The sequence below is a fragment of the Coregonus lavaretus genome, assembly GCF_964263955.1.
Source record: "Coregonus lavaretus genome assembly, chromosome: 26".
Taxonomy (NCBI): Eukaryota; Metazoa; Chordata; class Actinopteri; order Salmoniformes; family Salmonidae; genus Coregonus; species Coregonus lavaretus.
Window position 1 is genome coordinate 21,133,821 of NC_140013.1, and position 26,483 is coordinate 21,160,303.

Consider the following 26,483-nt stretch of genomic DNA (forward strand, 5'->3'; position numbering starts at 1 on the left):
TTTCCTGTATCTGGCAACCTTTGGCTGTACTTTATTTTTTATTATACCCGCAATAAAAGAAACATGGTAATTTTTTATTATTTAAAAAAAAAACAAAAAAAAATTTAACTATCAAAAATTAACACATAAAAAACAAAAACAAAACAAAAAAAACCTTAGGCCCATACAACACTGCACACATTATTGCATTCCTGGACACCTTACATGACATGCTCACTGTTCAGAGACCAGAGCATACCCGATATGTCATCATATGGGACAATGTTAGTTTCCATAGGGCTGCTTTGGTCCGCAACTGGTTTACAAAACACCCATTCTTCATGGCACTCAACCTCCCTCCATACTCTCCATTCTTAAATCCCATCGAGGAGTTCTTCTCTGCCTGGCGCTGGAAAGTGTACGACCGTCATCCTCATCAACAGGTAGCCCTTTTACAGGCAATGGAGGAGGCATGTGGAGATATTGACCAGGCATCATGTCAGGCCTGGATACGGCATTCAAGGAGATATTTTCCCCGGTGCCTTGGACTGGAGGATATCGCATGCGATGTGGACGAAATTTTGTGGCCGGACCCAGAAAGACGACATGATGTAGGCTGATTGTTTTTCTTTTTTTTGTGAAATTACTATTGTGTGTTCTGACTTTGTCTTGGTTTTGATGAGTGTGAATAAACACCAATACTTGAAGTTTGGATCCTTTTATGTTTACATGACACTATGACAAAAGTATGACCTCAAATCTGTACACAGAGAAAGCAAAAGCCAGATGTGTTTTGTATTCATACCATCAGTGTGTAGTTGGCACATTGTGTGCTTAGTAGATGATGGCTTGTGTTTACTGTTTGATACGAAAACACAATTTTTAAGAAGGTGTGAAGAGTTCATCGCTTTTTGCAAGAGAACTACAATGTTTTGATAATTGGGTGAAAGGTTTTCTTATTTGTGTGTAGAGTTTTGCAAAAATAGCCAATAGTTACAAAAAATGTGCTTAACCAATCAGAAAAAACTGTAAAAGGCAATGTTCCCTGCGTTCACGGAGATTCCATCACGTAAATGCTGCATATGTCAACTCAATCTGAAATTGCCTTTAAAAGTCGCAATGCCTATGATTGGATTGAATCTTGGTCTAAGAACACACGTTTCTTCGCTGCAAAACGTTTTACTACGAGTAAAGTCAACAATAATCCAGCAAACGTTCAAACTATCATTACAGATATCAGAACTGTAAGTAGTGGGCTTCTATTTTCAGTTAAATACAAGAACGAACAACCCAGGGTTGAGCATGCTGGAATTGGAAGCGTGAATGAAATTAATTAGCCCTATTAACATACATTTGTCAAAAAACACCCAACAGTACTTCAGCAACATTTGTTGAAATAAAAAATTAAAATGGTGAAAAAATTAGGAAGTTCTCGCTATTCTTTGTAGCAATGCAAATAAAAGCAATTATAAGTGATAGATGCAATCCTGTAACAAAAATGTTTACATATGTAGTAACATTGTAGTAAAAAAATGAAATAATTACATTTGATCTGTATGCCCATCTACAGTATTGACCTTAAATAAATGGTATTGGGGAAGAATTGTCCATGGCAAAAAAAAAAAAGAATTTGGGCAGGCCAACCTCCTTCACAACAGACCTTGTCTAGGGTGGTTAAGACCACACATCTAAACTTGTTACGAGATAAACTTTCAAACACCCAGCAGAGGGACAGGATAGCACATGCCCTACAGTCTACCCCTTAACCAATGTCAGGGTTAAAGTTCACTAAGGAGAAACATCAAGGAACATTGAAGTGTTAGCGACAAACTGGAAGGCAAAAAGTTATCTTGACAAGACCACAGGTAAACTATGGGTGGAAAGCGGGCAGGCAGGACCCGGCCGTAACCCTGTAAGGACAAGCAGGTGGTTAGGTCGGTGCTGTCCGGCCCGGTGTTGTGCTCTAGCAATGGCACTCGACAGGGGTGCCAGTTGTTACCGTCAAGAGTTTTCCACAACAGGTGTGGAGACACAGGACTTTCATGTTGTTGGAAGAGAAGGCTACTTCTCTCCATGCCACCTCCTGTCTGTGAATGCCTCATGCCTGGTCTTGGATCAGTCTCTGATAGTGAGGGTTATTGACTAAATGAGGAGTGGTGGCTGTTGGGGTTGGATGAGCTGGAGTAGACAATGTTTGTGGACTGGAGTAGATTAGAGTGGTACTAGGCGGTGCCCACCCTAGTAGTGGAAAGAGGGGGCCTGCATTTACAGAGGGAGGGGGGTTCTAGTAGTAGCCTGGGTTAATAGGCCTCCTTCTGCGTGTGCATCTGTTCCTGGATCTTTGTGAGCATCTCTTGCATTCGCCGCAACTGTGGAGAAAAGAGACAAGAGGCCGCTGTTAGTCAAACACCCGGGACATGAAGCAATACAAAACAACACAGAATGAAGTGGGGACTGTGGAGATGCTCACAGGCTTTAGGAACTCTCATACCAATAACCAAGCGCTATCCAATCACAACAAAGCCAGCTATGTGACAACAGATCATCTACTCTCACCAGACTCTCAGATTATTGAGTCATATTGATGGATTCCTATAATGCTAAACCCTACTTCTGCATTTGCAGAGATCTGAACCAGATCTGATTGTCTTAGAACACTACAAATGCGGAAGTAGCGATTATCTACATTTCATGACTGCAATGTAGGTGGCCTGGAACGCAACCATTACTTCCACATGACTGCACCAATAACCAAGCCCTATCCAATCACAACTAAGCCAGCATTGCTGACAGACAACCGATCGATACGATTTGCCACCCCTGTCTATTCTGTCTTTAGACCATGTGACCCGATGATGATGGACGCGTGTGTTCAGTCATGTATACAGTCATAGTGTAATGAGTGAATGACATAGGCTGTAGGTGGCCTGGAACACGGCCATTACTTCTACATCACTGCACCAATGACCAAGCCATATCCACTGACTAACTAGCCAGCGGAGGACAACTGATTGATATGATTTGCCACCCCATTCTACTCTGTCTAGAGACCATGTGACTGAGGCTGGTGACTGTGTGTGTGTTCACATTACATACACATTCATTTCTGTAATTACTACACGCAGAGCCTGATAATTAAATACTGTTATATGCAGTATGAGTGTGAAGGATATGGCACACTATTATTTGCCCTTCATAGCATCCCCCCAATCCCACACACATATCAAAATAGGATGAAATTATGGTGACAGTTTTGTGTTTCCAACATTTTAATAATGGGAAGGGTTACATACCAAAAATGAGGAAATAACAGAAAATAAGGTATTATGTTTTTAATGGCTCATGTCATTCAGGGGGGAATCTACCTTGAGATGCACAAGCTAAACTCAAGCTGCGCAGGTGGGTCTCAGGGTAGGCCTCGGGCATCAGATTCCAATCTCAGGTTAGGGCATTTTTGTTAAAGTATTGTTGACCTTAAAGAACCTTATCAGCTTTTAATCAGAAAATGTATATATAAATAATATAAATAAATAATTATATGAAATTGGCACCATGGTGCTTTCGGACAGGAACAAACTCAAACAGGGAGAAGAGAACCATACGAGGGCTTCTTTCCATCTACAACACTACTCTACCCAGGCAGCGCAACCTGGCATTTTATATTCTACTGTCAGACCTGGGTTCAAATAGTTTTTTTATATAAAACATTATTTGGACCCAGATCTAATCGTCATGTGCACCCCAGGGCTGGGTGCTGTTGTAGGGGTGCTGTTGTAGGGGCCAACTGTCAGCCCTAACCCCTGACCCTTCCTCAGACCAGACCACCATCACCCCACCTGACTGGGGTCTTCAGGGGCACCTGCATGTATGGATGGAATGTATATACTATTTGATTGACAGCCTGGAGGACTCAAGAGGCCTCAGGTTCAGGTCCTGGGTCTAGGCCCGGGTCAGAGTGGCGTTCTAGGGGTGGGTCTGAGTGCTCATTGTGACCGTGGCCGTGCTCTGGTTCGTGCTCTGAGTGTCGTCGTTGTACCTCTTCGTCTTTCTCTCGGATCAGCGTCTCTGTGTCTGTGGTACTTGGTATTACAGGGATGGGGAAGTCTGTGCCGCTCTCCCTGGTCAGTTTACTACAGGAGTAGATTGGGGAAAGACAATATGGTTAACAGTATGTGGGTGTATATGTTGTTAGAGTTTGTGACTATATGTTAGTGTGAATTGTACTTGAGCTACATTATGTTTGTATATGAGTAACAATACATGCAGCATTAAGACACCTGATCCAAGCTATAAACAACACAAGTGACAGTGTGTGAGTTCCTGTCTGTGTGTGTGTCCGTACTTGCGGTTGCGTTCCTTCACCACCATGCGGGTCATGCTCTGGATGCAGTGAGCCCTGTAGTTCTCATAGTGGGTCTCCCGTGTCACATCCTTCAGATCCTGCATGTGTGTCCTCACCAACATGTTCCTCAACTTCACAAAGTCACAGTGCGCTGAGTTCTCCACTGGCAAAAGTAACATAGTGTGTGTTATGTTAGGGCAGTGTTTCCCTAAACCTAACCCTTCATGTCCACACCCTGGTTCAACCCTAGCTTCATGTCCACACCCGGTTCACCCCCAACCCTAACCCTCAACCACATCCACAACCCTAGCGTCATGTCCACATCCCGGTTCAACCCTAACCCTCACCCACAACTCTGGCTTCATGTCCATATACCAGTTCAACCCTAACATATTAAGACCCCCACACACAAGAGCTACATAATAATGGTGTAAGAGGGTTACCTTCCACGATGCCCCAGGGGTAGAGACGACCCCGGACCCTCTTCCCTTTGGCCTCCACCACCGTGTTGCTGCCGATCACTGCAAACGGTATACTGTCCTGGAGGAGGGAGACAAGAGAGGTGAATTTGAATGACGTGAATAAAGTACAAAGAGGGTCTCTCTCTCTCTCTCTCTCTCTCTCTCCTCATCTCTCTCCTCTCTTCTCTCTCTCTCCTCTCTCTCTCTCTCTCTCCTCCCTCCTCTCTCTCTCTCTCCTCTCTCTCTCCTCTCTCTCTCTCTCTCCTCTCTCTCTCCTCTCTCTCTCTCCTCTCTCTCTCTCTCCCTCTTCTCTCTCTCCCTCCTTCTCCTCCCTTCTCTCCCTCTCCTCTCTCTCTCTCTCTCCTCTCTCTCTCTCTGAAACGTATGTTAACATTGCCAAAGCAAGTGAAGTAGATAGTAAACAAAAGTCTAATAAACAATAAATATTACCAGTAAACATTACACTCAGAAGTTTCAAAAGAATAAAGACATTTCAAATGCCATATTATGTATATATACAGTGTTGTAACAATGTGCAAATAGTTAAAGTACAAATGGGAAAATAAATAAACATAAATATTGGTTGTATTTACAATGGTGTTTGTTCTTCACTGGTTGCCCTTTTCTTGTGGCAATAGGTCACAAATATTGCAGCTGTGATGGCACACTGTGGTTTTTCACCCAGTAGATAAGGGAGTTTATCAAAATTGGGTTTGTTTTCGAATTCTTTGTGGTTCGCTGTAATCTGAGGGAAATATGTGTCTCTAATATGGTCATACATTTGGCAGGAGGTTAGGAAGTGCAGCTCAGTTTCCACCTCATTTTGTGGGCAGTGTACACGTAGCCTGTCTTCTCTTGAGATCCAGGTCTGACTACGGCGGCCTTTCTCAATAGCAAGGCTATGTTCACTGACTCTGTACATAGTCAAAGCTTTCCTTAGGTTTGGGTCAGTCACAGTGGTCAGGTATTCTGCCACTGTGTACTCTCTGTTTAGGGCCAAATAACATTCTAGTTTGCTCTGTTTTTTTGTTTGTTCTTTCCAATGTGTCAAGTAATTCTCTTTTTGTTTTCTCATGATTTGGTTGGGTCTAATTGTGTTGTTGTTGTTGTTGTCCTGGGGCTGTGTGGGGTCTGTTTGTGTTTGTGAACAGAGCCCCAGGACCAGCTTACTTAGGGGACTCTTCTCCAAGTTCATCTCTCTGTAGGTGATGGCTTTGTTATGGAAGGTTTGGGAATCACTTCCTTTTAAGTGGTTATAGAATTTAACGGCTCTTTTCTGGATTTTGATAATTAGCGGGTATTGGCCTAATTCTGCTCTGCATGCATTATTTGGTGTTTTACGTTGTACACGGAGGATGTTTTTGCAGAATTCTGCATGCAGAGTCTCAATTTGGTGTTTGTCCCATTTTGTGAATTCTTGGTTGGTGAGCGGACCCCAGACCTCACAACCATAAAGGGCAATGGGTTCTATAACTGATTCAAGTATTTTTAGCCAGATCCTAATTGATATGTCAAATTTTATGTTCCTTTTGATGGCATAGAAGGCCCTTCTTGCCTTGTCTCTCAGATCGTTCACAGCTTTGTGGAAGTTACCTGTGGCGCTGATGTTTAGGCCGAGGTATGTATAGTTTTTTGTGTGCTCTAGGGCAACGGTGTCTAGATGGAATTTGTATTTGTGGTCCTGGCAACTGGACCTTTTTTGGAACACCATTATTTTTGTCTTACTGAGATTTACTGTCAGGGCCCAGGTCTGACAGAATCTGTGCAGAAGATCCTCTCTCTCTCTCTCGTCACAGACACGGCTCTATGAGGGGGAGAGACTGAGACACCATTTCATCTCTGATCTGGGTTTCCTATCCTAGCATTTCTGTATTGCAGACAGGTTGTTTATGATGACCAGTGTCCTTTATGTTGTTATACTTCCTCAACTGGTGATGTGAGGTTTGGATAAATGTGGTTCACCTTGAGCTCCTGATCCTGCTGTTTGAAGTCCTCATCCTCATCAGAGTCACAGTCTGGAAACTGGTAGATCTTAATCCCATATTGCTGGATCTCCTCTCGGATCTACAGGAAGATGGGAGGGCAGTAGGGACAGAGAGAAGAAGATGGAGGGAGGGACAGAGAAAAGAGGAGAACATTAAACTACTGTTTGGAATCCTGTGATTGAGGATGGACAAAAAAACAAGGAGCAAAAAAAAAAAATCTATCAAAACGGTCACCTGGAAATAAAAATGTTTTAGAAATTTACTGAAATCAATGAACCCTGTCAATTTCTTATTTGTACAGAGCCATGGTCTTCATACAAGCAGACACAGATGGAAAAGCAAGTTAGAGAGTGGCTTGCCTTGAATTTCTTTTTCTTGACCTCGGTGGGTGTGAGTGTGTCTGCCTTGGCCAGGATTGGCACAATGTTGACCTTCTCATGAAGGGCCTTCATAAACTCCACATCCAGAGGCCTCAGACTGAGACAGATACAAGACAACAAGATATGATAGATATAATTTTACAGACTAAATGACCAGAGCAACTTACAATTAGGGACAACAACCAAAACACACATGTGGAAACATGGGCATAGACAACACTGCCAAAACCTGGATAAGGTTAAGAGATAAAGGGATAATTATGGTAATGAAAATTAAGGTAATCCTCATTAAACCATATTTTCAAGGATAGTAGTAGTAGTAGTAGTAGTAGTAGTAGTAGTATCTAATAGTGGTCAGCAGAGGGAGTAATCTCCTTATTACAGGTTTGCAGCAGTGCTTCAACACTACTGATGGTGCTAAAGGTTTCTCCCTTCAATGAACACAGCGGTGTGAAACAGACCGTAAACTCAGACAAAAGTACCGCATCAGCATTTACCCCAACGATTGGAGAGAAAGTTTAGTACTGCAGCATCTGCCCCTCAAAATGGATAGAACATTTAGTACTGCACCAGATGCAGATTTCCCTGGAGGCAGCAGAGCAAGGGTGGTTCTAGATTCCAGGGAAACCCAATGCATTTAGAATGCATGGAACATGGTGCATAGTGGAAACCCTATCAGTGGTAGTGAAGGAAGGTAGAAGGGGAAAGGAAACTATTCTAAGAGTATTGAGACACAGCCAATATGTCTATCTCAATAGAAGAAAGGACTCAATTTAAAGAGTATTGAGACAGAGACGACATGTCGTAGCTGACGTACCCGTGTCCAAAGGGAGAGATGAAGTAGAGGCAGCAGTGGACTCTGTTATCCTGGATGTTCTTCCTATTCAGTCCACTCTCGTCCCTGAAGTACTGCTCAAACTGCTGGTCGATGTAGTCCGCCACTGACTTCCAGCTAGGGCGGTGGGGAAAACACAGAGACACACCAGCACTGAGGCAATACTGCAGAGACAGCCACCCTACAACAACTAACCATACCAACCCTAACCCACTGACTTCCAGCTAGGGCGATGGGAGAGAGACAGAGACATCAGCATTGAGGCAATACTGCAGAGACAGCCACCCTACAACAACTAACCATACCAACCCTAACCCACTGACTTCCAGCTAGGGCGATGGGAGAGAGACAGAGACATCAGCATTGAGGCAATACTGCAGAGACAGCCACCCTACAACAACTAACCATACCAACCCTAACCCACTGACTTCCAGCTAGGGCGATGGGAGAGAGACAGAGACACACCAGCACTGAGGCAATACTGCAGAGACAGCCACCCTACAACAACTAACCATACCAACCCTAACCCACTGACTTCCAGCTAGGGCGATGGGAGAGAGACAGAGACATCAGCACTGAGGCAATGCAGACAGTCATTCTCCTACTGTATACTGAGCTATACTGCAACTGTACCTCAAACTGACATCAAAGAAGAGTTCTATGGAGGAAGGATGTTTGACATATACCATTCAGTGTTATTGACAGCGTCTCCAAAGCCAGGGGTGTCTACGATGGTGAGCTTCAGCTTGACACCCTTCTCCTCAATGTCCACTGTGTGTTTTGTGATCTCCACTGTCTGAGTGATCCGCTCTGGGGTTAAAACACACACATTTCCTTAGCAGCTGGCCAGTTATATCATTCATTAATTTATTCAGAAGATGAAACACCAAAATGGCTGCCTCACCCTCAGCGTTAAGTAGCTTCCTGTCCTTGTAGAGGTCTGTGAGGAAGAGGCTATTGACCAGGGTGGACTTGCCCAGACCAGACTCCCCTGCTACCATCAGGGTGAAGTCAAAGCCCTTCTTGACAGACTTACGGTGCACCTGGTTTGGCAGTGTGGCAAAGCCCACGTATTCCTTGTCTTGGTCCTAAGAAAGCAGGAGAAACACAGACGCCATTTTAAACAAACTGTTAAATTCTGCTGGCGGCATATTTGCGAGTTACAGTAATCTTTCCAAATAAAAAGGTAATACCTATCACACATAAATACATGTCTTTCAAACTTAAAGGCATTTCACCAGATGTAGGGTGTTGAATGAAGCCATTGTCAACACACAACTATCTTTGACCAACATCAATTTCAAAGCGAAAGCCACAAACTGAGTCATCGGTCAGACACAATCAAAGTTCCCAAGTAAACATCACTGGAAATGGCCTGAACCTGCTGCTAGTGCTCCTCTGAGGCTAAAGCACAGACACTTTGGACTGGAGAGGTGAAAACCCAACCCACGTTGCCCATAGTGCTGCCTCTGGTCTCCCCAAGGTCCCCCTGGCCTGAAGTTTACCTCTGGAAAGTCGTAGGGGTCAAATCGGCCCCAGGGGCTCTTGGGTCTGGTGGGACTGAGGGGAGACTGCATGTCATAGTGATCCACCATCCCACCTCCACCCAGCTGCAGCCTCCCTACACCCTGGTTGTCTGACTGGGCCCTGCCACCCGCCGTGGGGGGGCGCAAAAAGGGTGGGGTCCCAGGGGTGGGCGTTCCGGGGGTGTTGGGGGGGCTGTCGCCACCCTCCGCCTCCCTGTCCACCGGGTGGGGGTGCTCATGGTCAAAGCTGTGCTCATAGCCGGGTGGAGGTGGGTGGGGCTGTGGATGGCCCCCATTGTGGTGGGGGTCTTGTTGCATGATGTTCTCCAACTCAGAGTCTTCAGAGTCATCCTTGGAATGGCTTGAGTGCTAAGGGGGAGGGGGCCAGGGAACGGTACGGGTGCGTGTTTTCCAGGTGGGTGGGAGAGGTGATGCAGAGAAGAGTGGACGGAGGGGAGTAAAGGTTGGAGCAGGAGGGAGAATAATATAGATCGGAAGGAAAACGAGGAGCGAAGGTAACAGGGGCAACATAAGGATCAACAGGAAAGAAAGAAGAAAGTGCAGAGTGGTTAGAATCACTGAATGTTTTGATGGAGAGAAACAACCTAAGAAATCATTAGTATAAGTGCAAGGTAGGCCTAGTTCTCTAGGGGTTAGAAAAGATTTACACTAAGAGACAGCGAGGAAATAAAATATTGACTGACATTCACTAGAGACCACCAGAGAAGTTACAAGATTAACAACATAAGAGGATAAATACAGTGAGGGAAAAAAGTATTTGATCCCCTGCTGATTTTGTACGTTTTCCCACTGATAAAGAAATGATCAGTCTATAATTTTAATGGAAGGTTTATTTGAACAGTGAGAGACAGAATAACAACAAAAAATCCAGAAAAACGCATGTCAAAAATGTTATAAATTGCATTTTAATAAGGGAAATAAGTATTTGACCCCCTCTCAATCAGAAAGATTTCTGGCTCCCAGGTGTCTTTTATACAGGTAACGAGCTGAGATTAGGAGCACACGCTCCTAATCTCAGCTTGTTACCTGTATAAAAGACACCTGTCCACAGAAGCAATCAATCAATCAGATTCCAAACTCTCCACCATGGCCAAGACCAAAGAGCTCTCCAAGGATGTCAGGGACAAGATTGTAGACCTACACAAGGCTGGAATGGCCTACAAGACCATCGCCAAGCAGCTTGGTGAGAAGGTGACAACAGTTGGTGCGATTATTCGCAAATGGAAGAAACACAAAAGAACTGTCAATCTCCCTCGGCCTGGGGCTCCATGCAAGATCTCACCTCGTGGAGTTGCAATGATCATGACAACGGTGAGGAATCAGCCTAGAACTACACGGGAGGATCTTGTCAATGATCTCAAGGCAGCTGGGACCATAGTCAGCAAGAAAACAATTGGTAACACACTACGTCGTGAAGGACTGAAATTCTGCAGCGCCCGCAATGTCCCCCTGCTCAAGAAATCACATATACAAGCCCGTCTGAAGTTTACCAATGAACATCTGAATGATTCAGAGGAGAACTGGGTGAAAGTGTTGTGTTCAGATGAGACCAAAATGGAGCTCTTTGCCATCAACTCAACTCGCCGTGTTTGGAGGAGGAGGAATGCTGCCTATGACCCCAAGAACACCATCCCCACCGTCAAACATGGAGTTGGAAACATTATGCTTTGGGGGTGTTTTTCAACTTCACCGCATCAAAGGGACGATGGACGGGGCCATGTACCATCAAATCTTGGGTGAGAACCTCCTTCCCTCAGCCAGGACATTGAAAATGGGTCGTGGATGGGTATTCCTGCATGACAATGACCCAAAACACACGGCCAAGGCAACAAAGGAGTGGCTCAAGAAGAAGCACATTAAGGTCTTGGAGTGGCCTAGCCAGTCTCCAGACCTTAATCCCATAGAAAATCTGTGGAGGGAGCTGAAGGTTTGAGTTGCCAAAAGTCAGCCTCGAAACCTTAATGACTTGGAGAAGATCTGCAAAGAGGAGTGGAACAAAATCCCTCCTGAGATGTGTGCAAACCTGGTGGCCAACTACAAGAAACATCTGACCTCTGTGATTGCCAACAATGTTTTTGCCACCAAGTACTAAGTCATGTTTTGCAAAGGGGTCAAATACTTATTTCCCTCATTAAAATGCAAATCAATTTATAACATTTTTGACATGCGTTTTTCTGGATTTTTTTGTTGTTATTCTGTCTCTCACTGTTGAGATAAACCTACCATAAAAATTATAGACTGATCATGTCTTTGTCAGTGGGCAAATGTACAAAATCAGCAGGGGATCAAATACTTTTTTCCCCTCACTGTATTTGTGCTGATGGGAGGAATGCCGACATCAAATGCCGGGGAAGAAGAGATCCGTGATGGCCGTCAAACTGATAACAAGCACAACCTCCGATTCTGACGCGAGAGAACACACTCACTCTGTCCAATACAATATAGAGCGCCAAAAATATAACCTATATGTCAAAGGGCCCTTCGCTAGAGTAGATAACTCATATCATAATTGTAGTATTAGTATTTTATTAGGATCCCCATTAGCTGTTGCTGAAGCAGCAGCTACTCTTCCTGGGGCCCACACAAAACATGACATAATACAGAACATTAATAGACAAGAACAGCTCAAGGACAGAACTACATAATTGACCTTCCTGAACTTCTAGGAAATGGGAGGATATATCTTGTTTAAAGTGTAGTGCCATAGCAGCTGGCTGAAAAGATTGTCCCTGCTCAGCAGATTCAGCCTTGGTATGTAGACTCTGGAGTCTGGGTGGCACCCTATTCCCTATGGACTCTGGTCAAAAGTAGTGCACTATATAGGGAATAGTGTGCCATTTGGGACGCAAGCTGGGACATCACAATTCAATAGAAGGTACAGTACTGTAGCCACATGGATGATAGAGTGGAGGAAACCGTTTAATAGGTTAGGACAGGAGGCACTGCCAGACTGCACAGATAATAGAAACGTCATGACACCACATCTGGGTCGCGTTTGTGTGCACTTCTTTCTCCACAACCAAATATGGTTTCAGCTGATAGAGTAGAGCTAAAGCAAATTAACCTCTAAATGATTAATGAACACTCTTGATTACTAGATGACTACTCAAATTAACTGCTGTGGTATATGGTGTCTCACGAACACACACTTTATTACATCAACAAGGACTCAACCTTGGACATCTAATGGGTGTGTCACTCTCAACACATATTGGTAGACAGAGGAAACCTGATAAAAACCTGTTGGTGTTAAACATGTCACCTCAAAATGTCATTTACACAGACTGATCAATTTGTGGCCCCAAGGTGGTGATTAGTAACAGCACTCTCATTTTCAAATCTACCTAAACCTGTCAATCATAACTACATTTTTTCCTTCCCAAACCACAAGAGTAAACCATCTACCTTAACTGATGACAATACCTACAATTCATGAGACCAACAAAGGCAGAGCCCCTGTCTGTAGCTGAACTTGTAAAGAGATATCCCTCCCTGGAGTTCCCAGACTAGAGACTGGTGCTTATGTCGTAAAGACTGTTGCTCATATTACCACAGCTCTCCTCGCCATGCCCCAGTCTGTGTAAAGAATCACCAGCCTGCTCCACTATAAATAATACAGTGGTTTTGAAATGGCTAGGAGGCTGTTTTAGCTCTAAAGGAACAATAGTAATGAGTGTAAACTGGAGTTGGATAACGGAGTTATCGTACCATATCTCTGCTCAATAGTGATCTTAAGTTTTGAAAGCGGACATGGAGTCATGATGATACAATGCTGTTCTTCTAGGTTTTAGCTCTGTGAACAGACACACAAAACGCCTATTGGGCCTCCTTTCTTTGGATCAGTAGTAAAAAACTCTGAACTTTTTTGCACAAATAACTGGTTCAAACAGGAACTAGTAAACTGAAAAGTAAACTAGTGAACTACAAAGGGGTTCTAAACACGCGGACAATTAACTTTAAAATGTTCAAGTACATGGTTGCCAGTCCTTGGTATGTATGAATCTTAGATTGTCCTTCCACATGGTTCTCAGGATAATAACAGGAGATTATCCCTGCATGCCGACAGAGGGCTGATTGTGGTTCCACTGTACATATGGAGCGCAGCATTATGAAACATCCTGCCACAACAATATCACTATGTTGTGTGTGACACTTAAGAGGGGATAGGGCTTAGGAGGGGGGATATGAGGATTTCCTGGGGGGGGGGGGGGGGGGGGGGGAATATGTCAAATACTTCAAGGTATTTGAGGTGCACTTGATTTAGCTTGGAATTTTTAACTTTTTGGACTATTCCATTTGTTTAATTCATTGTGCCAGTCCAACTAAATCAAGCACAGCAGCTCAAATATTTGGAAAGTACTTGGCATATTTCTTTGACCCATATCTGGTCTGGTCACTGGTACCTGTTCGGCCTCATGGTGGTGGTCCCTGGTGTGGTCAGGGGATGGCGGGGCGGAGTCCTGGTCATCTGATGATGAGTGAGCCTCATGGTCACTGTCCTCCATTGCTACTGGGGCTACAGTGCACTCTGCCATCTCCAACCAGGAGGGAACATGCATTTGGAGTGCAGAGGGGCGGGGCAGGGAACAGGGAAGTAAGGTTTGGAAGAACCAATCAGAACGAGGCATGGGGAATGGTGATGGAGGGAGTGGAAGGGTAGGTTGACGTGACAACAGGATAGCGTTGTGTGATGGCGTTTTGTGTAGAACGGACCAGTACAAAAGGGTTGAAAGAAAAACAAAACACAAATTAAAAAAAATCATAAAATGTTTAAATAAACTTGAATTAAAAGAACAACGAGTGAGTAGTGAGACACAGACGTCTGGATCCAGCCGTAGGAAATTACATGGCTGTTGGATGCCAGAGTAAGCAACATGGCTGTCCACTGGAGTAGCCCACAGGGTGATTGAATTGTATTCAGAGTGGTGTGTGGAAAGAATTGTTTCAGCAATGTCCAGAAATAATGTTGGTATGGGCAGGGATCTATTCCGTCTGGCCATTCCACTCCAGCAGCACTCACAGCCTAATGTTGTTTATTTGTCCAGCTGCACTTAGTTTAACTGATTCTGATATCTTCTCATTCAGGGGGTCTAACAATGCACTGTTACTGAAGCAGATTAAATTAACTGATCCGGCTGCAGTTGCATCAGGTAGAGTGGAAATGTCTTTACTGAAAATAAAAATAAAAATACATATACATACTCAGAGTTCAGAGCAAGGTTCTTCTAAGAGTTTATATCAGTGTTCTCCCAACAAGGTTTTCCAAGTCACCCAACAAGGTTTTCCAAGTCATCCCAACAAGGTTTTCCAAGTCATCCCAACAAGGTTTTCCAAGTCATCCCAACAAGGTTTTTCATGTCATCCTCACAGTTTTAATTACACAGGGATTGGGATTAGGAGCTCAGGGGCAGAGAGGACAGAGAGGAAAGGAAATGAATAGTCTCTCAGATTAGAGGACCATTGACCTGTTTTCTTCTGGTCTGGTTTGCTCTGACCAAACCACACGATGGATCAATGTCCAATCTACTGCCCAACATGGACGACCCACCGTGTGACCCAGTTAACAGCGTCCCTGGTCAATAACAACCAACACTATCAACTCTGGAGCAGATATGTGTGTGGAATGGTTCTCAGATCAAACATTTCTAAATCCTTTACTTGGCACAGTGAGAATAATTGTCAGATTCTGAACACTTCTCTGCTCTACCATTTAAAAACTTGAAGGACAAGTCTGCCCCTCACTTGAACTGCAGAGAATCCACCACTTGGAAGTGAGTAGATTGATGACATATATCTAAAGAGAATGCAGTCTTTGTAATCAATGATAAAACAATTAAACAACAATCCAAACTTACAAAAAAGTTTAGTTTATAAGAAATTAACTAATCCTGGGTGTACTCCAACTAGACTCGATTTTTACGATGTCCTTAACTAAAAAGACCTCAAACTCAATTTAAAAAATCCTCTTCAGGACAATAACTCACCTGTTCTCCTGCAGTACCTCACCTGTGTTACCCTGTATGAGATGTAACACCCTTGCTCACTTGCCTCCTCTAAACCAGCTCTTCATGCCCTTACCGGGAGCCGGTCTGGAGTGGCCAGCATCCCCTGCCTATATACCCCTCTGAATCAGGACACTGTGTCCTTCAGCCCCATCGAGCTGCCTGGCTGCCCCACCGCCCTGGGGCTCCTAGTCCTATCAGCCACATAGACATGAAATCCATCCACGGTTCACAGGATCAGGCTGTCCAAACCACACCATGCCAATAACACAAACTCATTCTACATTTTAAGGCCACTCATCTCTGGTTACGCTGCCTGAAAAGCCCAGGTGTATCAGTTGGGCTGTCAGGCACTGGAGTGTGTGATTATCTTTACTATTAAAGTCTTAGGAGACCGCAGCCACAGCGGAAATGGATTTAAGGGATGACGATCAAGGAATTTCACTGTAGATGGATGGAACTCTCCTCTCTTTACCCGCCTGCCTGCCTGCCTGCCTGCCTGCCTGGCTTCCAAAAAACACTGCTGTCTCATGAAGTCTTTATTCGACAGTTTGACATAAAGTGAGAAGAAAAGAGATGGCATATCAAGGGAGGGAGAGAAAACAGATAGAAACCAAGAGTGAGAGGAGAGAGAGAAAAAGAGAGCGATAAAAGAGGAAGAATCTCAGATGAACAATAGCGGCAGCAGAACAATAGTGGTAGTGACGGTCAGGCAGCAGAGTTGGACTGATGACATCACCCAGTCAGCCTGCCTGGGCAGCACGTCCATCATGGCTACTTGGCATGCCTGGCAAAGAACACTCTGGAGTGGGTTAACCTTGGGATTACTGCCCCCCTCCACCCTCTTGCATTGCTGCAGGATATGAGGATGGAGGGAGGAGAGAGGGCAAACAGGATCGTTTATTCTCCGCTCTGTTAATGTACAGCTCAATCTAGAGAGGTTGGGTAGCATCAGTCACCCACACATGCTTTCCTTCTGAGCCTTCATCTCCCTTCTACCAATTCTCTACCCTGTCCCAAGTGTGTACTTGTTCACTTGCCTTCATGGGAGACACACATACACTAATGACTTTACAGAGTTATGCATTGAACTGCTGAAACCCCCAAACCCAAATACTAGGCCTATTACTCAACTGTGTTTAGAATAATTCCATCCATTAATCTGACTGATTCTCTCTTACTGTATGTAGTCTACTCTCCCTTTCTTTTTTTAAGGAATTGAGGTTATTTTATTATGTTGAACCCATGATAAGCACACCAACGTGATCTAAAGGAAAGTCCCATGGGATAACCTCAATTCCTTAGACTACAAAGGGAGAGTCGACTACAGTGCTTTGTTGGGAAAATACGTTGGACATTTATGAGACTTTCCTTTAGAGCACTTTGGTGTGCTTATCATGGGTTCAACATAATAAGATTACTCTCCCTTTCTTTTTTTAAGGAATTGAGGTTGACTACATACAGTAAGAGAGAAATCAGTCAAACTGAATTAATCACAACTCATAAGAATAGACAAAGAGACTGTCATAATGAAAATGAGTCACGTTGACAAAAATGTGTCTTGGTAAATTAAGTCAACATAACTCTACAATTTACATCTTCATTTAACTTTTTATTCCATTGCATTCCTTTTGATTTAGTCACACTATTCCTTTGAGAAAATTCCGAAGGAGAAATCTAAAGCATACAGTCAGAAACATACTAGGCTATATATCTGAATGGTCTCTTGACATAGAACTGAAACACACCAGTCAGCCAACAGGGCTGCAGCTGAGCAGCTGAGCGCAACATAGTTCAAGAGGCTGATGCACCAATGAGCTTACGAAACACACTATCGACTAGCTATAAAAACACCCGGCCTATGGCTGAGCTGAGCCAGACCAACACAGAAACCACATGACACGGAAACCACACGACACCGACACAACGGTAAACTAATACAGTGACACCTCCAGTAAAATTAACCTGGTGGTCTCATATGCTATTCTGAGGAGGTCTGATTACCTGTCACTGCAATGCAGACAGCATTATCAATGCTCTTTATTCACCTGAGGCATGCAACTCAAACTACCTAGTCATATATAGTGCATTCAGTGCATACCAACCAGATGAAACCAGAAAGTTTCTGGTTCAAGTCCAAGGTGGCATACTGTTGCGGTGGTTAGCCCCTTGAGCAATAACTAAGGCAAAATACTTCTACAGATCTTGTGGAAAATTCAAAAGCTGCAGTCAGAAACTGAAAACATGTAGTATGTCAGCTGTTTATGATTTGTATGAATGTTTGTGATCTTGTGATCTTATCTTAAAAGTATAATTCCACAGATTTTACAGAGCTGTCAGTTCAACACAACAAAAGCTTTCTCTGCTCTGAAGAAAATGTAATGGGTAAAAATTGCTACAGTACAGAATCACAGACTTCTCAGCCAGGCAATGTCATGTCACAATAATTACACTTGACAACTGTGGTGATCTCAAACTTTTCTATCTGTATAGTTCAGATCACTATGAGTAACAACATGCCATAGTGAAGCCACGATATAACAATTTCACTCTGGTCTGTGGCGGTGCACATAATGCATTTTACTCTGCACCCACTTTTGTGGAAGGTATTCAATAGTCTTCAAATCTTCAAATTAACTCACTGTCTATCTGCCCTCAAAGGCCCCATTGTCAACATACCAACTAAGTCCAAAAAAGGGGAAGAATTTATGGGAACCAACTTTTTTTTCCTGACTGATGGACTAAAAGGTTGATGGTTGGTTAAACTATATAATACGGTCTCAGAGAAACAATTAAAGGACATGAAACCAAATTCAACATAAACAGTAGTTGTGGTTGGCAACAATACCTGCTTTGTTACTGTTGGAGCGAGGTAGAGTGTTTAACTGCCACTGTGCTGAGAGATGATAAGTAGTAGCATGTAATGTTGCACTCAGGGGACCAGGCAGCTAAGTGCTTTCCATAGGACATGGGGTGTGAGTGTGTGTGTGTGTGTGTGTGTGTGTGTGTGTGTGTGTGTGTGTGTGTAGCAGGTTGACGTTTATTGTCACAAGTCTTTTCCTGGTGGCAGGTGGTGATGCAGTGAGCATGTGTGCTTTTCTCTGCTCTGCTCTGTGTGAATGCAGTGGTTGTTTAGATCAGTACAGCAGGGCTCTGTGTGTCTGAGTGAGGCTGGGCTATTAAAGAGACAGAATGGATAGAGACAGAATGGAGAGAGAGTCAGCGAGAGAGAGAGACATGCAGGCAGGCAGAGAGATAGATAGATGGGGGGGAGAGAGAGAGAGAGAGAGAGAGAGAGAGGAGAGCTGCCAATACACACACACAGCTCTGCCAGAACAGCCAAAGGGAAATCAGGTGCTCATCTTAGTTGTCATATATACAGAGGGGGTCATGGAGTGTATGAAGTATTGTAATCAGTAACATAACTTTCGGATTACCCAAACTCAGTAACGTAATCTGATTACTTTCCCCTTAAGAGGCATTAGAAGAAGACAAAAAGGATCCATCAGAAGCATTTGGTGTGTCATCATAGTGGTCTCTGAGATTTGAGCCTTTTTTAATGCCGAATTGAATGTTGAGAAAACAGAAATGTGTCAATGTATTTTTTCACAAACAACCTTTCTGAATTTAAAAGTAATTCAAGAAGTAATCTAGTTTTTCAAAAGTATCTGTAATCTGATTACAACATTTCTGCTGGTAATGTTTAAAAAAGAAAATTATAATCAGATTACACGTAATCAGTTACTCCCCAACCTTGGAAATACCCATATTGATTACAGTACATCTACAGTAGACTGGTGCTCTAAGACTTGAGCAAAATGCCATTAAACTGACACTATCAGACAGGCAGAGAGCCCCAGTGCCCCAGTCAATAACATCTGAACTGCAGCAGCTGCAGGAAGGCTAACTCTCCAAAGCCAATACACACTCACAGTGCATTCAGCTGTTATTACATCTAATCAATATAGACATCTTAACATCCTTTTGGAAGACTGATGCTGCCCCTCTTACAGGCAACCAGCACCCAGCTGCAGTGGTGCCAGAACCAATAACACATGGCAACAACAACCAACATGTGTTTAGAGTCATGGTAAGCCATGCATATCATAACAAGCACTTCACAGTATAAAGCTGAGTTGAGAAGAAGAATGTCAAGCCTACTGCAGAATTATGCTGACACAGAGAACACACACAGACTGATATTTCTACCAAACTGACTGAATGCACCTTGTAGTGTTGTGTTGCAGACTGTGTGATATAGTGGTAAACCTCAAACATATGCTCAGGGGAGAAGATGGCAATGCTGACAAAGACAAATAGTTTCATTACCATCCTCTAGCAGAGAGTGATGGAGTAGACACTACAGACCATTACCTCTCTCACACACACACTTATTTATGCAGAGTGCAACAGACAAGCACAACAACACATACCTCGGAGTCGCTGTTTGTTTCAGAGTTTGCTGCCATTTTCTCCTTTGGGACCCTAACGACATGCAAATGAAAGCCCCCAATAAGAAGAGAGAACCCAAATAAAAAGAGAGATCAGAGGAGACTAGTAAACAGGCCTTGAAAAACTACTCAGTCCCACTGTCACTTCCCCTCTCGCAGAAAACACCTCATTACATAAAAACACACCCATTTTTCCTACCCTCATCCAATCAATTTATATCAAATCTGCATAACCAGACCCCTTGCTACAGACTTCAGGGCTCTGTTTTGCATAGACATGCCCCTTGGCTCATTGCCAACCACTCTGTGTGGTGCATATTTGAATAATCGCACCCCTTTCTCAGTTCTGACCACTGTGTGCAGCCCATGCAGATTAGATGTAGCAGTGGCGCTGTCCTGTCCTCCTTCCTTCAGGAGAGATGCTGCACTGTTGGAAGCTTTACAACATCTGCCCTGTCGCCTTTTAAACAAGCCCCTGCTGTCCTCATTCTGCAAAGCCACAGCTGTGCTCCACAACGCACACACAGATGTTGTGCATGTGCATAATGCATGCATGTTCATCCACGTGTACACACACACACACACACGTCACTAATGGTCAAACTGTCAGGAAGGAAGAGTTTAATTTAAGCACAGCTCATCCCTTAGTGCTCATACAGGCTGCAGGCGCCCCATGCTCCGGCACCGCTCTCTGCCCCCGTCCAACCCCTCTCTAACCCCCCTAGCCTCTCAGCTGGCAGTACCAGGGCCAGAGTGGTACTGCAGCGGGGCAGAAGAGTCTTTCCAGTGTGTGTGTGTGTACATGTCACATGCATCTGTGAGGGGACAGGGCATACTGCACAAAAGGGATGCACACACTCAAATACTTTTTTAATTGGAAGATCCATAAAATACATGTACGCAATGTGGATACAATGCACACACACACACACAAAGAGGCTTTAGTCAGTCACCGTACTGGGCCACAGTACAAAGAGTTCCCATAATCTGGCTGGGAGGCTACGCATCGCTTGCCCAGTAATAAATCACTCATTCTTAGGGAAGTAGGTTTTTGCGATTACGCTATTCCATCCCATTTTACAGCGAGGTTTAAAGTCGAATGAATGGGCACAGCAGAAAGACTGAGCCGCATACATTTTCTCAGTCTTTTGTAATGCTTTTGTAAAGACAGTCCAGGACTGAAATAAGCAGGAACATGCTTCTCTCAGTTCGACAGCAGTCAGACTGAGATGGTCTCATAGGCTTAACCAGAGTCAATGTCCTAAATACGTAGATTAAGAAGCACAACACCTCTGGGTTTCAGCTCATTTGAGAGAGAGAGAGAGAGAGAGATGGGAGTCAGACGATACACATTCATCTTCCTTTGACAGATATGCTGTGAGGAATTCACACAGTCAGCCTCTGGGAGGAAAGTCTGGATTACTGTAGACCACTACCAGATCCAGATCCCAATCTATAGGATCATCACTGTCAGCGACCAACATATAGACAGTATCCCCTTATACAGACCATACAGTATGGTAGAAATCCGCTAAGATCCTGTAAAGCTGTGAGAAATATGCAGGGCTGGCTAGAGGGAGAGTGAAGGGGACATTCCCATTTCCACGCAGACTGGAGTGCCATACCCAGTTTCCTGTGGTGTCAATACTACTTCCTGTAGTATTGAAAGTCTGTTGAAAGGAGTCCAGGTCCCGTATTCACGAAGCATCTTAAGAGTGCTGATCACCGTCTGCCCTCTTATTCATTATGATTTAACAGGCTGAACTGATCCTAGATCAGCATTCCTACTCTAAGGCACTTTGTGAATATGAGCCCTGGTTCTCTCTAATACTCTCTCATCAGGGACTGATAATCAGGATTGTCTGAAGGAGCTGACAACATGCCCCAAGAGATGGGATGACACACAAACAAACAAACACACACACACACACACACACACAGCTCAGACAGACTAAACAACACTATAATAAACCTCTGTCTTTGGAGGCTCTGCCGGATCATATTCCCAAACATCATTCAAATGCCTGGCTTCTCCCAGTTTACATTGGAGGGTCATCCGGCACGGGGCCAGAGGGGCCAGAATGGCTTCCTTGATGATAAAACTACTATTCACAGACAGACAGGATACATGCTACTGGAACTCCCAAGTCCCAAAAATGGCCTCCGCCTGTTTGTGACAAGCACAGTCTGGTTTCCTAATTGGAACAGTAGGGAAAAAGTCAGATGTAAATCAAATGAAAATTTGAGTCATTTACTGTGTAAACTTTTGGTCAACAGACCTTTGTCAATTGGAAGACAAATGAGATAGGAAAACACATGGTTGCTCCAACTGTGCTCCTGTGTCTGAGGCACGTAGCACTGTAGATACTCGGTTCATTGACTCATCAGCCCGTGATGATCCTCAGACTCCCCTGGATACCACACTGACACCAGAGTGAGCTGGCAGATGGAGGGTGGCGCCATCTGGTGCCTTCCACATGGAACAGCTTGACACACACACAAAAGTGACGACAACCCCACATCATAAAATAACAGCTGATGCCAAAAGGCACCCACTGTGTTTGTTATAAATAGCAGAGCTTCATTGCATCACACTAGTGGGACCATAATTGTAATGCGCACAGCGATCTAACTGTGAACACACACAGAAATGCTACTGCCCTGTAGACAAGGACAACTAGCACCCCAAGCATGTTTCATCATGTGATGTGTGTGACAGGGTCTCTCTCTAGGGGTAGGGCAGCCATCACTGCAACCTGGCTCTTATGAAGCCAGGCTAGGCCATGCCAAATAGGCTCAGAAGGCACTGATATTCTCCACTGAGGTTCATTCAGGACAGGAAACGCATTACGAGAACATCTCAGCACCAAGGCTGGTGACTGAAAACATGTTGCAGAATCTAACAGCTTTCACCAAACTCCCACATAACCAGTTATCTACCGCCTCTGCAGGAACAAAAACATCAGTTCACAGCAGCCCTAGCCCCCACATGAGGAGAAGTCGTTAGTGCTGAACCTACACTTCCTACACTTCCTCCTCCATTCAATTAAGGTCCTTTATCTGACCCAGCTAAACGTTCCTGTTTGAACCAGGCTGCACAAGCAGCATTCCTCGACCCTCTGTTTTGTTTTATCCTCGACAAGCCGGTGCGGAGAAACAATCGGTTTGTGAGGTCGTGGAAAGGAGGTGTTCCGTCAGAGGGCTGAGGAAACGAAAGGTAGAGGCCATCAGAGATGATGAGTGGGAGGGAGAGATGGATGGATGGAAGGAGACCTCCTATAATCAAATGCTTAGCTCCGACACCCAGTATACATTCCAGAGGAAACACAGTGCCAAAGTGGGAAGAAATAAAACACGGCACATGGCCTCATGTCTTTCAATGTGTTTCTTCCCTCTAATGCTCAGTTGGATAGTTATCTATGAAAGCAAGGTCCTTTAGATGGATGCAGGCTTCTGGATAGTTCCCGCTAGGCAATAATAAACCACAAAATTCCAGACACCGCACCACAACCAGTGTGCCTACCCAGTCCCTGCAGTGAGTGTAGCATTGGATGGCACTCCTTCTCCTGTGCAGGGTTGGTCAGTGTGGCTCCTGTCATCCATTCATACCTCCTCTGACCTCCACAACATGTCACTGCCCGAAATGGGCTCTCTCTCGCTCTCATTCGACAGGAACTCATGGTGGGCAAGCACAGAGCCAAATTATACCTCTACACTGTAGAGCTGTGATTTCCAGCAAGGCAAAAGGCTGGCTGGGCTGTTTTTAGCTGCTTTATTTTGCTGACGTCTCAAGAGAGGGAGCTAATATGGAATGAGCAGAGAAAGGACACACACACACACACACTACTGTATAATAGGCCAATTATAGTTGGCCATTTGAACTGTATTCGTTATGAGTCTGTTATTTAAAATATTTATATATTTTTGTTGCTGTTTACACTCTTCTGTGTTCCATTTTGTTGTATGTCCCATCCAATGCTGCGGGTTAAGAAAACAGCACAGCAATCACAACTGCTCCATTAGCAGAAGCATGAACACTGTGCTGCTAACCAGTGGCCTCACAGCATTAAGCCTTTGAAGCTTTTCTTATCATAAAAATTATCTCACACAAATTGCAGGCATACGGTATTCATACACATATGAGAATGTCTTCATAAATCTTTTGAAATTATATTTAACATCAGTTACAGAAGCCAAGCTGAACAAAGGTCTGCGTTTCCATTTATCTATAAATAAATGGTCCTGAATTATCCCCGTCCCTACACCTTTGGCAGAGACCTGGGACCTTCAGTCAGACTACTGCTTTACCATTCACTCTACTCTCACCAATTCAGCCTAAGCTGAGGAAACCAGAGATTATTACGTCTATTGGTTTTCAATGACCCCCAGATCACTGTAAAGTTTAAACTGCAGCTGGATAATTACTTTCAACTTCAGACCGAGAACAAAGCATTGTAAACCTGCATGGGAAGGTATTGTTAATGTCTATCTAGCTAGCTAGGGTCTGTTAGTACCCAAACAGCGATGTTGCTGTTTATCTAGACTAACTAGGGCTGTTGTACCCAAGTACTGCAGGTCTGCTGTACCCAAACAGTGGAGGAAGAGAAAATATGCAGCCCAGACGACAGACACCTGAGACTGCAAATAACCACGTCAGACAAAACAATGTATGAACATCTGGTTAGTAGCCGGGCTGTGAACTGAGGTTTGCCCCGTGAGAGCTAGGTCGGTGTGTGAAACTGTGGACTATTACTAAACTGTTACAGTGCATTCCAGCCAGCCTGTCTGTCCTCCTCATTACATGAATATAATACCACCTTGTGTGATCTCAAGCTCCAAAATTAGGCCTTATCAAAATGTTGACTCTAAAGAGGGGCCAGGGGAAAATTAGGACTGATGGTTGCCGTTGGACACAATGTTGACATTGTGTGGTGAGCAGATTCAATAAGGGGGTGGGGTTATGTCAGCGTCTGGACTTCCTGTCTTGCTCAGTAGAGGAAGGTCTCGTCTAAATGAACTGAAGAACAACAGGTATCTAGACATCCCTAACTTTATCAACAGTATAGTAACAACACTAGATGGCAACTTTTAGTTTGGCTAAATTGAAAACAAAGCCTGTGGTTTTCTACAGGGAGTGAAGGTGATGCATATTAGTTTCTAAAGGTTCGGATTATTCCTCAATGGGTGACATTATATGCTTATTAATCTCATCCCTGTCATAAGTGAAGGTTGTACCTGATGACCCAGCATGCTGGCTTGTCTGACCACACATATCTCTCATTGAATAAATAATCGTATTTGTGGGTCACCCAACCCCTACTAAAGCACTCTTATTAAAAATGCTTTCCAGGACCAGTATCCATTTCTGCAGTAATGTAACTCTGCAAAGTACCAGTCATCCTGTCCTATTACACAGCTGCATGGAAAGACGGACGCTCAGCAGTAGCTAGACGTACAGTAGCCTAGTTATGATAGAACACGTCTGGAGAGGGAATCTGCACTTTTGCGTTTGTTGTTCTTTTCCCTGGTATGGCCAGCGCCCCTCCCTCAGTGTATCCTCTCACCGATTATCCCATTATGTCATTAGAGAGAGCTGAGAGATGAGCCCAGATCAGTCTTCTGAAGGCCCGGCCCGTCAGGGGGGCAGGTGAGGTCCTTATTACAACATTGTGAGGTGCTTATTACCACTTAATACCAGTTTATTGGCTTTCTCACCTTCTATTAGAATTAGGCATGCTAGAGTACTTTAATAAACTACAAATCACACTGTAGGTCCGTAGTAAAACGGTTTGGAACGGAAAATGAAGATCTGTGTTCTTATTCGACAAATTCAGGTAGTACCTCCCGTTTCACTTTGGTTCAAAAGGTATTCTATCAACTAAACTCAAACCACATTGTGGATCTCCAAGAGGAACAGATAAGAATCCCTGGCAGTGTTTTGTGTCTTGCCGCTGCACACAAAAATAGTTTAGGATTCAGAGCCACACCTTGTCCCTTGACATAGTCTGTCTGTATGGGCCAGTGTGCTCTGTCTCGGTCTCTGCTGTGCTAGCAGCCTCTTCCAGTGAATCAACACACTGACTACATAGACAACTACCATCTCTCATTTCAATTTTTACAAGACAGGCTGTCAACTCTAGAAAGGAGGAAAGGATTTTAAGAAGAAGGACACTCCAAGGAGACAGGAAGAAAATGCTTATATTAGAATGGAATCCGTGGGATAGTTTTACTCAAGGGTCTAAATCCTTTAGTCTTAAATGGGCACGTTGTAGAACAGATCCCTTATCTGTAGACCAGGGCTGCTCAATGTCAGGGGGCCAAAACACTTCCGGCTTTCATCGTCCCCTTCTAATAAGTGACTATTTCAGACCTGGGACACCAGGTGAGTGCAATTAACTACCAGGTAAAAACAAAACCAGGAGTATTTTGGCCCTTCAGGACCGGAATTGAACAGCCCTCCTATAGACGATGATGGTAACAGCCTGTGATATGCAAGATAAT

At 44.1% G+C, this 26,483-nt stretch overlaps 1 protein-coding gene across 2 annotated transcripts in view; it reads right to left on the reverse strand.

Moving 5' to 3' along the window:
- Positions 1-616: 616 nt before the first annotated feature.
- LOC311102276 (septin-4) overlaps positions 617-26,483 on the reverse strand; it is a gene marked incomplete at its 5' end in the record, with an annotated part of 67,262 nt that continues 41,395 nt past the window's right edge. The window contains 11 exons of one of the 2 annotated variants that reach the window (XM_084143566.1): positions 684-2,348; positions 4,016-4,109; positions 4,322-4,484; positions 4,765-4,861; positions 6,745-6,846; positions 7,127-7,244; positions 7,965-8,099; positions 8,669-8,792; positions 8,887-9,070; positions 9,488-9,877; positions 13,933-14,157. In XM_084143566.1, coding sequence (XP_083999692.1) covers positions 2,280-2,348; positions 4,016-4,109; positions 4,322-4,484; positions 4,765-4,861; positions 6,745-6,846; positions 7,127-7,244; positions 7,965-8,099; positions 8,669-8,792; positions 8,887-9,070; positions 9,488-9,877; positions 13,933-14,157 — 1,701 coding nt within the window. In that variant the 3' untranslated portion in view covers positions 684-2,279. Of the gene's footprint in view, positions 2,349-4,015; positions 4,110-4,321; positions 4,485-4,764; positions 4,862-6,744; positions 6,847-7,126; positions 7,245-7,964; positions 8,100-8,668; positions 8,793-8,886; positions 9,071-9,487; positions 9,878-13,932; positions 14,158-26,483 lie in introns of those variants that run through there. The other variant, XM_084143567.1, reaches the window with a different exon arrangement.